The sequence below is a fragment of the Branchiostoma floridae genome, chromosome 5 (assembly GCF_000003815.2).
Source record: "Branchiostoma floridae strain S238N-H82 chromosome 5, Bfl_VNyyK, whole genome shotgun sequence".
In the NCBI taxonomy this organism is placed as follows: domain Eukaryota; kingdom Metazoa; phylum Chordata; class Leptocardii; order Amphioxiformes; family Branchiostomatidae; genus Branchiostoma; species Branchiostoma floridae.
Genome location: NC_049983.1, coordinates 672,818 through 683,680, shown reverse-complemented (window position 1 = coordinate 683,680; position 10,863 = coordinate 672,818). Strand labels below are relative to the sequence as shown.

Here is a 10,863-nt window from a genome sequence, read left to right as displayed (position 1 = left end):
ACAAATTTCACTTAAAATGCCATGGGTCATTCTCTCTGCTGGTATACGGTACGACCTGGCATGGATATCGATAAGGACTACGACTATGGATAACGGTTCTGGTATTTAATGCACAAATGTGTTTGCCTTGTATATATGCCTCTTAGGAAATAAGTGTTATGTCACTGAGGGAATGAACTAAAAAAGATGGACAAAATAACATTGGTATTCAATGGCTACTTTAGCGTTCTTAGGAAATAAGTATCTCAATCAGTTGGCTCTATTTCTATATTTACTGCAGTGTGTCGTCGTGGATATAATAGTTTACCCCTATGACAGTTTTGGGTCATGTAAAAGACGAAGAAAAAAAAGAAGTTCGTTTGAACCAAGTTTTTTTGGAGCTGTAATCAATTTAAGAAAGATTGCTATTTTATAGTATCAACCTATATTGTAAGAATTTACATATATGATATGTGATGTATTATATCATACTTTGTGTATGCTAATCAAGAGTTTCATAACGTATGGTTGTATAAGACATATTTGCTGTGTAGTAATTGACTTTTTCTCCTTTCGTGTGTGAATGCATAATTGATATGATTATCTTTCTGCTGGTTGAAAAAAAGAAATAAGCATTGATTTGGACGGTCTTAAAAGTTGAAGTAAAACACTTGGTGACTAGTATATGTACTGAATACGTTATTAGAGATGTAATCACTAATTGACTAATTGAATGTAGGGGAAAGTATTTGATCATCCATTTGATCAATCAATAAATTCCGGTTGCTATACTTGGTGAGTGTTTTTGTGTGTAGATACAAAATAAATAGTCTGACTAAATCGCACCCCTAACGAACCGCCCGACTAACCGGCCTCTAGCTAATTAGCCAATGGCAGGAAGATATTGTGTAACACAGGCTAATTTTCTCTATGCTTCTCAGGCCCTATACAAGCAATGAATTGGACAGTCCAATAAAGTATCGGGGCAAATATTTAGCAAAAAAAATGATTATGGCTTGACAATAGACAGGTGCACGGAGTACAATGTATGAAGCTGTAAATCATTGACTGCACACCAATGAAAATCACCATAGCACATTCCAGAGGTGAAAGTTTACACAGCATGTACAGTCATGTCCTCCGCTTTGGTCTGCACAGTGTTTGAACAGGGACACCGTGACCATAGCGATGAGATAATAAAAGTAGTTAAACAAATAACAGGGTATAGAAAATTAGCACAGGTACCTCAGGCACGTATACAACAAAAAACGGCAACTCGGCTACGACAGAAAAAAGGTAAGCTTATCTTAGTACGACTCAACTCTCCATCTTCATGTCTACCTTGTCCCCCCAACGACCAGGAGGGCAAGGGACTAGGTAGGTAGGTAGGTATTAGAAAACTGTGGAACCATATGGGGTTGGTGTGCACTTGTAAGTAGTAGCTGCGTTTGGACCGATTTATAAACGAAGACCAGGTTTGGATACTTTGGATACTTATAGATACTTTATCAAGTCCATTAGCTAACACGAGAGATTTGTAAGCAGCGAATCTTCCTGTAATAAAACGTAGAAACATAAGACGTTTGCAGAATAACCGTTTTACACCTTCCCACATTTTGTGGTCATGATAACTACATTTTGGACGGTCAATACGACAAAAACATGAGACGTGATGTTAGTCACGTCAGCCTAAAGGCTTTAGCCTTGGTTTCGACTTTTTCCGATGAGAATTTCTTACTTTATTGCTCCTGTTTTTTTTTCCACGCACGCCGCTTTTCGCAGATTGAGTTCGAATTGCCAAATGTCAGAAAAGTCTAAAATTGTCAAATATAGAGCAAAAATACCGAAGTTGTCCCAACGCGGCCTGCAACATTGGCCAAAAAACAAAACCTGCATTATGTGCCCGGGCTCTTTGTAGCTTGATAAATTGACCGACCTTTGTAACTGAACATACGGTTATGTGTCGTCATCTTTTCGCGAGGGAGACTATGTGTAAGGCGACCATATTACTAGTTAGCGAGTACAAAAACTCCTTATACAAATTGTTATATGTGTTATATATTTTGTTACATACTAGGCTATGTATGTGTTACATAATGAACAACGTTTGTCTTTGTTTTTGTGAGTCTAAAAGACAACGCTTTTTGTTTTCAATATCTTGGATCTTTGTGCATTCCGGTGTCAAAGAGGGCGTAGGGGGGGTCGCTGTGACACCGGACATTTTCGAACGCTCAATAGAAAATATTTTTCCTCTATTAGTGACACGTCAGGCGCGGAGACATTCAATTAACAGTATTACGATCTATATGTTTTTTTAATTGCACGAATTGATATTGTGTGCATCGATAACTGAAAAGCTGTAGATGGATCGGTATAATATAGGCTATTATCATATAGCCAGGGGACGTGGGCCAATCAGAAGGCCCCATTTCATGATGGTTATGACGCCGTAAAAAATTAAAGGCATGCTACGTATAATATTTAATGCGTCTGTAGGAGATCAGTCATTACTCATATAAATTATGTTTATTCTTGTTCGTACTAGACAACGTGAATAATTAACTTTAAGGATATTTGTGTGGTCTAGAATCGGTAAGACATTTTCGCACGCTGCAAATGTTTACTTCTTTTTCACCTTACTGACAGAAACGTTACTGCTGTCGTGCATGGTGACAATGGCGAAGCGAAGCGGCTGGGACACCATTTTTGCAGAACCGATCCTATGGAGTAGAAAAGACAGGATAAGGACATGCTTGGCCCGCATCATTGTATGCTACTACAATATCATTCATGGACTTCGTAGTTGTAGCCTAGAGTCAAGCTTTGCTTTGGTCCGCTTCCAATGGTCGCTACCTCGCTACCTCAGTTAGCAACCTTCGGTAGCGGACCAAAGCTATATATGTCCAGGCTACCGTAAAGGTTGCATCTCACTGCACTTGCGTCACGCTTGCGTCACTGCGGGTTCGAAAGATACTCAACGAATTTCAGACATAGAGATCGAAGTTTCTTACTTTTTGTGTATTTTTTCGTCTTGCAGGTCATACTTTTACGTATTACACAATATCTGAATTATAAAAAAATCGGAGAAAATAACAAAACGGTGGCGCAGCAAACGAACCCCGCAGTGACGCAAGCTTGACGCAAGTCCAGTGAGAGTGCACCTGTAGTTCTCAATAAGGTTTTATTCAGGACAGCGTTTATCCGTTTGCACATGTGTCAGTATTTAAAAAATAACTAAAGAACGGCTTGATGAATTGGTTTTCTATTTGGTGTGTTAGTAGGCTGTGACAAAAACTGGAACATTACACTGCGGTCGGTTGCTAGGGTATTCTGTCCCGTTGCTAGGCGCGTACGGCAAAGCATCGCGTTACAGGATAGCTTTGATCATATGACAATACAGAATCAATAACACTTTTGACATGCAGTACAACAAAATGCTTAATTTTGCATTTTTGTAATAAAAAAAGTACATTTTTCGCTCCTGTACCCTGGTTTTACAGCCAAATGACCTGGAATTCGGCACAGGCATTGTTCAAAATTCATTTTCTGACTTTGGTGATTATGTCAAGTTCCTATTTTAGCGGAAATACTTTTGGAGTGCTCCAATTTACATGGGGACATCACAGGAAGAGTCCATGTTTGTACGGAGGGGGATGGTTTTTTTTTCAAATTCATTTTTGGTCGGGTGATGATTCAAAATTCCAGTTTTTTGGCGGAAGCGTTTTTGGATTGGTATATTTTACCATTCTACATTGGGTGACATGGGGTGCACAGGAAAAGTCCATTCTTGCATGGGGACTTTTAAAGATTCATTTTGGGGCTTAAATGTGATTAGTAGAAGTCATTTTAAGCAAAAGTGGAGACAAAACCATCCCTGCTGTGGTGAAGGGTGACAATAACGATGCGCGCGCGCGTGCGTGCGTGTGTGTGCGTGTGTGTATGTGTGCGTGTGTGTGTATGTGTATGTGTATGTGTGTGTGTGTGTGTATGTGACAGTGTGTATGTGTGTGTGTGTATGTGTGTGTGTGTGTGTGTGTGTGTATTTGTGTGTGTGTGTGTGTGTGTGTGTGTGTGTGTGTGTGCCTATCTGTGTTTTCGGACATGCTTTGAAATGCGGTACCTACCAGAAGAGATTGGAAGTGTTCATATTTTCTTATTCATTTCTGTTGCATAACAGAAATGCTATGCATGTGATTGAAAAAAAAACTTAATGGAAGTATGAGTTCTCCACATGTTAATTTTATGTTACCGCATTTAGAAACCAGGTCTTTTGGAAAACGTCTACTAGAAAAGCAGCTGATTATATAACACGACAAACACGACTGTCAAGTCAAGTAAAGAAAAATACATTTTACTTTCCTACAGTCATCCGCATGTTTCACTATCTTCATCGTCCTGGTGCTGGAGTTGGTCTTACAAGGTCATCTGTGGGTCACACAAATGCTACGAGAGGATCCCCTGTTGGTCAAGCAACGTCAACGCTACCAGTACAATGTGAAGAACGGGCCGTTTGTTCTCAGCGAACAGGAGATTGTGGACTCACGACCAGAGAACCTGTCGAAACAGTACGTTCAGGTAGGGCATGCATTTAATTTCAAGGGGATTTAATTTCGCGGTGGTTTTAAGTTCGCTGTAGCACCATGCACTGTAGTCTCTTACTGCCATGGAAAAATGTTCGCGGTGGTTTTAAATTTGCGGTGAAGCGGCCGCTGTGAAAACCGCGAACATTAAACTACCGAGAAAGTTTCTGCATTTACAGTAGTAAGCACTCTGTGTCTGTTATTTATTATCTTGCCGAAATGAATCCGGATAATTTCCAAGCGAAGACACAATGAACCAGTAAATATTGTAGATATAGCTAGATCCTCATTGGGCTGAATTGAGACGAGATAATTGTCTTGTCGTCATTTTCCAAACCAAGAAAATTGAATGTTTGTTTAAGAAGCGTATGATGCCATGCTGAATATACTCGACTACCCCGTAGCTGTTTGAAGATTCCATCCTCGTAATGCTTAGAAAAAAGGAACGCTGTCCGATAGTTCACGGGCTTTTTTTTGTTTTAAAAATTCGGACGTAACACCTGCTTGACCCCGTGGCCCCGAGATTCCCCGTTGCTATCGGGCTAAATGTGGGCTTGGCCGGCCCCTGATTTTTTCTAACTCTTGACACGGTGAGAAATAGCCGCCGTATGATTAAAAAGAAATTCAAGTTCAAGCTCATATAAGTGGGCAAGTAATTGTACCCTTCACTCCGTGACATCATTAGGGTTAGCCAGCCCACGCCTAAACGCAAACGCTTAGCTTTCCTTGACTATGATAGTCAATAGAGACAGTCTGACAAGGACTACTCAATGATTCCTTCCGTTGTTCAGGTTCACCACGGCACCGCCATACGTCTCGAAACCATCGATGTTGGCTGTGGCAGTGACAGATGCAAACGCATGATCTTCCAGTTTAAGAAGCACGCGGCTCACGACCCAAACATCAACCAACTCGTGGTCATGAGGCCACTAACTTACTCCCATCCTAGTTATTCCGTGCGACATCCAATCAACTTCAGCGCCATGCCATCGAAAAAACTTATGTCCATCTTAGGGGCGATTGGCGTGGAAAAGCATTACCTCCGTGGCATGGAAAAGTCCGGACTAGTTTCTCTCATATCGACGGCATACGAATCAGATCCAAAATACTTTAATTTCGCCACTGAGTCTCACGTTTTGGTCGGCTTTCTGACAGACTTTAGTGCACTCAGTGTATATAAAAAAGCAGAATATATGGATCTGGTATTGGATACATGCAACCCATACTCTGTGTTTAGTAGTCCACCGCCCTATATAACTATTGAAGACATAGCTACTAATGTTCCTACCAAACGCTTTGAAGTTTCCATTATGATTGGTGCCATCTTGTTTGCCATGATGTCTGGGCTTAGCATTTGTGAAATTATTCAGATATGGGTGTCTTCTTCTCGTATGTTGACCTCTTTCGGATCAACCGAATTTCAGAAACGAATTCTTGAACCACTAAAACACATTGCTCAGTCAGAAGGCTGGCAAGTGAACACCTCTTTGTCTATTTACGAATTGGCTGCTCTGAAGCTACAGGAAAAACTTCTCTTCTCGGATGAAGTCTACGCAATCGTCAACGAAGAAAATTTCAGGCTTTTTGTTGCGAATAATTACTTGATCTACGCCCGAAATGATATAATTGACGTGATTCCTGTATCCAAAATTGAAGAAATCAGTTTTTTGGGCGGTACATGTCATGTTGTCCTCAGCTCCGGTCAGTTGAGGACCCTAAATATGAGTTCAGACCAGGCAGATCACTTGAGAAATGCCCTCAGCAGCCGGAGCGCACGGTTCAGACAACTGGAGGAGGAGAGACCGGCAAGGCGACAACAGGTCTGTACTGTTCAGTATTGCTGACAATCTTGCTAGTCTTCCTCTATTCTCCACACAATAGATTGCCACTACGAAGGTTTAAGACAGATCATCGATCCTATATTGTATGTGCTATCCTCTGTTTTGTACGTTGCGCTCTTGTTTCATTTCTCAACAGTTGATAGAGACTATATATTGGTGAAATCACTCTTGAAGAATTCAACTGTATCCGTATCTCCATTTCAGGAAGAAGAGGAGCGACTGAGACGGCAAAGGGTACAGTCTAGAATTCGTTACTTTGATCCTCTGAAATTAAAATACGAAGGATTGATACTCGCTGTCACAACCATAACAATACTAGTATGATGTGTTCTATGAGCGTTTATGTCAAAAGTTTATCCAGAACTCTTGTTGTTTTTCCAATTTAGGAGAGAGAGGAAATCAGAAGGAGGGTTGAGGTAAATACATCTGTGTGACATCTCCTTTTTTCCTCCTCTTTTCGTTTTCCCTATTTACTGTTACCTACCATTATCATTATGATAGGGTGTGATGAGTTGCTAATGCCATAGAGTTTTTGTTTTGAAAATCGTTGCAAACACTAGAAATTATGCTTATATGTTGAAGCTGTGTTTTTGGCGACGCCTCAGGGGCTAGCCTTGCGTCCGTTTTTTTCATGAATTTTTTCCAGACATACCAGGAATTTTAGTTGCATCATCCCTTTAGACAGGAATACCTCGGGAACGGGTTGACGGATCTCCATAATATTTCGACTGTAGATAGCTTCAGAGATGCTTCAGACAACAATTAATACTTAAAAACAATGAAACCGTCGCCATGGCAACAATTTTATTGCCACGTTATTGGGTGTTTATTAGGTGTTTTTTTCAGGCTGAACGGGAAGCCCGACGCCGAGAGGAGGAACAAGCGATCAGACGTCGCCGACAGCAGGAAGAAACGATCAGACGCATCAACGACCCAGCGGACGACAACGCTGACCTTGGAGTCCTGGAGCATCCTTTTATCTGAGAAGTACTAATAATCAGTTGTTCAAGACATGTTGAATACCTAACTTCTTTGGTTGACTGTGCTGGATGCAGCGTGTCTTGGTGTGCGAATAGAAGATATTTTACGCATTTGAAAGCTTTGGATCTTACACATGCTATAAATGAAAAAGGCGTTATACCCCCTTTCCACTAGGACGGCGCTCTCGCCGCGCTCTCTCTGTGACATAGAATGTGACAGATCGCTCAACGAATTGTATAGAAAAGAAACGATTTTAAAAAAATGTTTTGTGTGTTTTGTAGTTCTCTCGGTCTCGCTATCACCTTTACATGCTGTATGCACTGTATGATGCACCCAGTAGGAAATCAGAGGTTACACATATCCTATTTAGGTAGCAATGAGAGCGCATCGTGATCGCCGTCTGGCGGAAATGGGGCCTTAGGCAACTCAATTACTTGCGGTTCAAGAAAAAGATTTATGAAATCAAGAAAAAGATTTTTGCCGAAACATTTTCAAGCCATGTATTTGAACCTGTGATTGCTGTCTAAATAAGATATAAGATGCTGTGATTTGTTTAAATCGAGCCACATTACAAATGTAATACATCATGTCATACTTTGCCTATAAGGTCATAATATGATATTGTTTGGTTTTTGTCAGATATCTGTTGTGTTATTCCTCCATTTTATATGTTTTCGTGCGGATGCAAAAAGGATATGGTTGTTTTATCGAATGCTTCTGTTTAAAAAGAACAAGATTTCTAGTTGTTAAGTTTAAACATTGTTCTTACACAAAAAGAAAGAAACTCGCCATAAATGTTTTAGGTGTATGATTCGCTTCACTGACGTCATCTGTACGGACTGAATTGCATTTAAGATTGTTTACATGGATTTCTACATTACATTAATGGACCTTAAATCTCCTTTCCGAACTTTGACATCTTGCAATAATATTTTATTTCGCCAGATGGTATTAATCTCCGGTCCTCAAAATCGGTGTTTGCGAGTAAGTACCGCCAATGCTCACTAGGCGGCACCTCTGTACAAAGCAGGTGCTTGATAGCAGATGCACCAGGGCTAGGGACCGGTTTAATGGTTCAAGAAGAGACCGGTCGGTTGTTTGTGTAAAAACGGAATTGTGCGTGGTGTTCAGTTCTAGGGAAAATTTTTGCTGACAATATGTGGGCTCATCTATTGTTATGTTAATTAGGATGTTAGGCTTGGTTCTATACCTATATATATGGTACTTGTGTTATATAGTGACTGCCGTTGACATACATTGTACCATATACAAAGGTCGTGCAATGAAGTTCTTCCATCTCAGCTCAGGCCTACGTTCTACTAGACTGTCTACGCTGGCTATAGGGAGAGCAATTTGTCAGGTAAGGAGAGTTTGGTCACCCTGACCCAATCCGTATTTTTTTTAAATTTTTTATTTCAACTTTTTTATTTCATTTCAATAAACATTACAAAGACATACAAAAGACATGTACCACAACGTGGATGGATACAGACAGAGAAGGACCTTTCATCTTACATGTCGTATGTTCGGAATTTTAGTTGTAAAAGGAATCCGTATAATGTCAATGATTGGAAGGCAGTTTTTCCTCCATCAATCAGGACTGGGTCTGCTTACACACTGCGACAGTATGTTGTGCTCCTAAAACGACACTGTATACACCCGTTAAATCTCCCTCTGATATACTTCTGTATCAAAACAACCACAATAGACTGAGGGCCAGGTTATGGATACATCTGCTGGTTTGAAGTTATCCTGTTTTCCAACATCACTCGTACGTTCTCTGTCACACACACTGAAAAATGAAGTCGTTTACCAGCTACAGAAAGAGTGGTGTACCGTGTAGGACTGACTATATTGTATATACAAGCTTGAGATACCCGAGATAGTCTTCGGTCCCATTTTTTTTTTTTTTTTGCATCGGTGCCGCGGTCAAGCCCCGTTTACAATTCATGCGGACGCCGGCCGAATTTGTAGATCGGTCAGAGCTCGCCGAAAATCAACATCGCCCGAGCATCGGCTTTACTTTTTATCAAATAATCTGCACCGTCACAAATTGGACGGGGCTCGGTGTTTCCCTCCGGAAAGTTCAAGTCATTGTTTTTTCTGCTTTTTTGGTGCACAACTGACATCACGCGGGAGTTTAAATCCCAACGGACGAGCTGTTAAAAGTCGCCCGAAGCCCGCGTAATCGCCCAAACGCCGGTCATACTCCGGTCGAAACTGCCCATTTCGAACTCGCTGACAAGTCGGCCGAGCTAAATTATTGATTTGTAAACGGGGCTTCAGGGATGTCTCAGCCCCGGCCGGGCTCTGAAACCACAATTGCCCCGGTGGATTGCCGGTTACGGGGGATACTCCTCGGTGTTCCTGACGGGTACATGTAGGTCACGGCGTCTATTTGTTACCCGCTCCCGGGTTAATCTTTATCCCGTTTCTACATACACGCACGATTGGAACCTGGTGTACCTGCTATATCCGGCTCCTGTGTGGTACAGAAGCGTCGCCTAGTGAAAATTTGAGGTACTCCATTCAGGGAACGAGTTGCAGATATCGATTTTGAGGACCGAAGATGATCCACTCCTGGCGAAATTAAGTATCAGTTCGAGATGTAAACTCTCCAATAGTAAAGTAAAGTAAATGAAAGCTCCGTTTATGAAAGTTAGACGTCTAGGTAAACAAAATTAAATACAATTCAGTCTCTACAACTAGGTTTATGCAAAAAAACCCGTAGATTTACAACATGACGTTTTACGTGGTATCCATTACTTTTCTTGTCAATGAAGTGCGCACCATTATCGTATAAGGTAGTGACGACACTGAAGAAGAGTGATGGATGTCACTCGAAGCCCCCGGGAGTAAATCTCTGTTGTTGTTTTTTAATCCAGTAACTGTTGTAAAGATTGAAATGAATTTGAAAGAAAAGTGAAGCCACTTCATGCTATAAATTGCATACAGAGAAAGAGAGAGATACATAGAGAGAGAGAAAGAGAGAGAGACAGAGAGAGGGAGACAGAGAGAGAGAGAGAGAGACATAGAGAGGGAGACAGAGGGAGACACAGAGAGAGAGAGAGAGAGAGAGATACAGAGAGAGACAGGGAGACAGAGAGAGAGATAGGGGGACTCGAGAGACAGAGAGAGGAAGGGAGACAGAGAGAGCAGAGAGAGACAGAGAGAGACAGAGAGAGAGAGAGAGAGAGAGAGACAGCTGAAAATATAATCGCCTTGATTATTTCTTATAAGGTGATAAATATTGATCCACATTGTGTGGGCGAAAAAAGTAACCCACCCCCATGGTCCACTATGGTCTCGTCCGCGGGGGTCAACGGCCTAAAGTACAAACAACACACAACAACCTTACTTCCGGGTAATGTTGACATGCCTCTGTATATGTTTCATTACCAATCTTCTGGGGCAGAAGTCAGCAGAGACAATGATCTTAGGAAGAAGACCTTTCCCACCGTTAAAATATATTATATATATAT

General features: G+C 41.2%; 2 protein-coding genes across 2 annotated transcripts in view; both read left to right on the top strand.

Annotated features, from left to right (window-relative positions):
• Positions 1–299, top strand: part of LOC118415415 — a 10,397-nt gene extending 10,098 nt beyond the window's left edge. Inside the window, exon 7 of the mRNA XM_035820022.1 lies at positions 281–299. Within this exon, the coding sequence (XP_035675915.1) occupies positions 281–299 (19 nt within the window). The remainder of the gene's footprint in view (positions 1–280) is intronic.
• A 2,330-nt stretch (positions 300–2,629) lies between these two features.
• Positions 2,630–9,663, top strand: LOC118416849. The gene is made up of 6 exons (XM_035822121.1): positions 2,630–2,747; positions 4,345–4,554; positions 5,351–6,379; positions 6,605–6,634; positions 6,787–6,816; positions 7,247–9,663. The coding sequence occupies exons 1-6, from the start codon at positions 2,646–2,648 to the stop codon at positions 7,382–7,384; spliced, it is 1,539 nt and encodes a 512-aa protein (XP_035678014.1). The 5' UTR covers positions 2,630–2,645; the 3' UTR covers positions 7,385–9,663.
• The last annotated feature ends 1,200 nt before the right edge of the window (positions 9,664–10,863 follow it).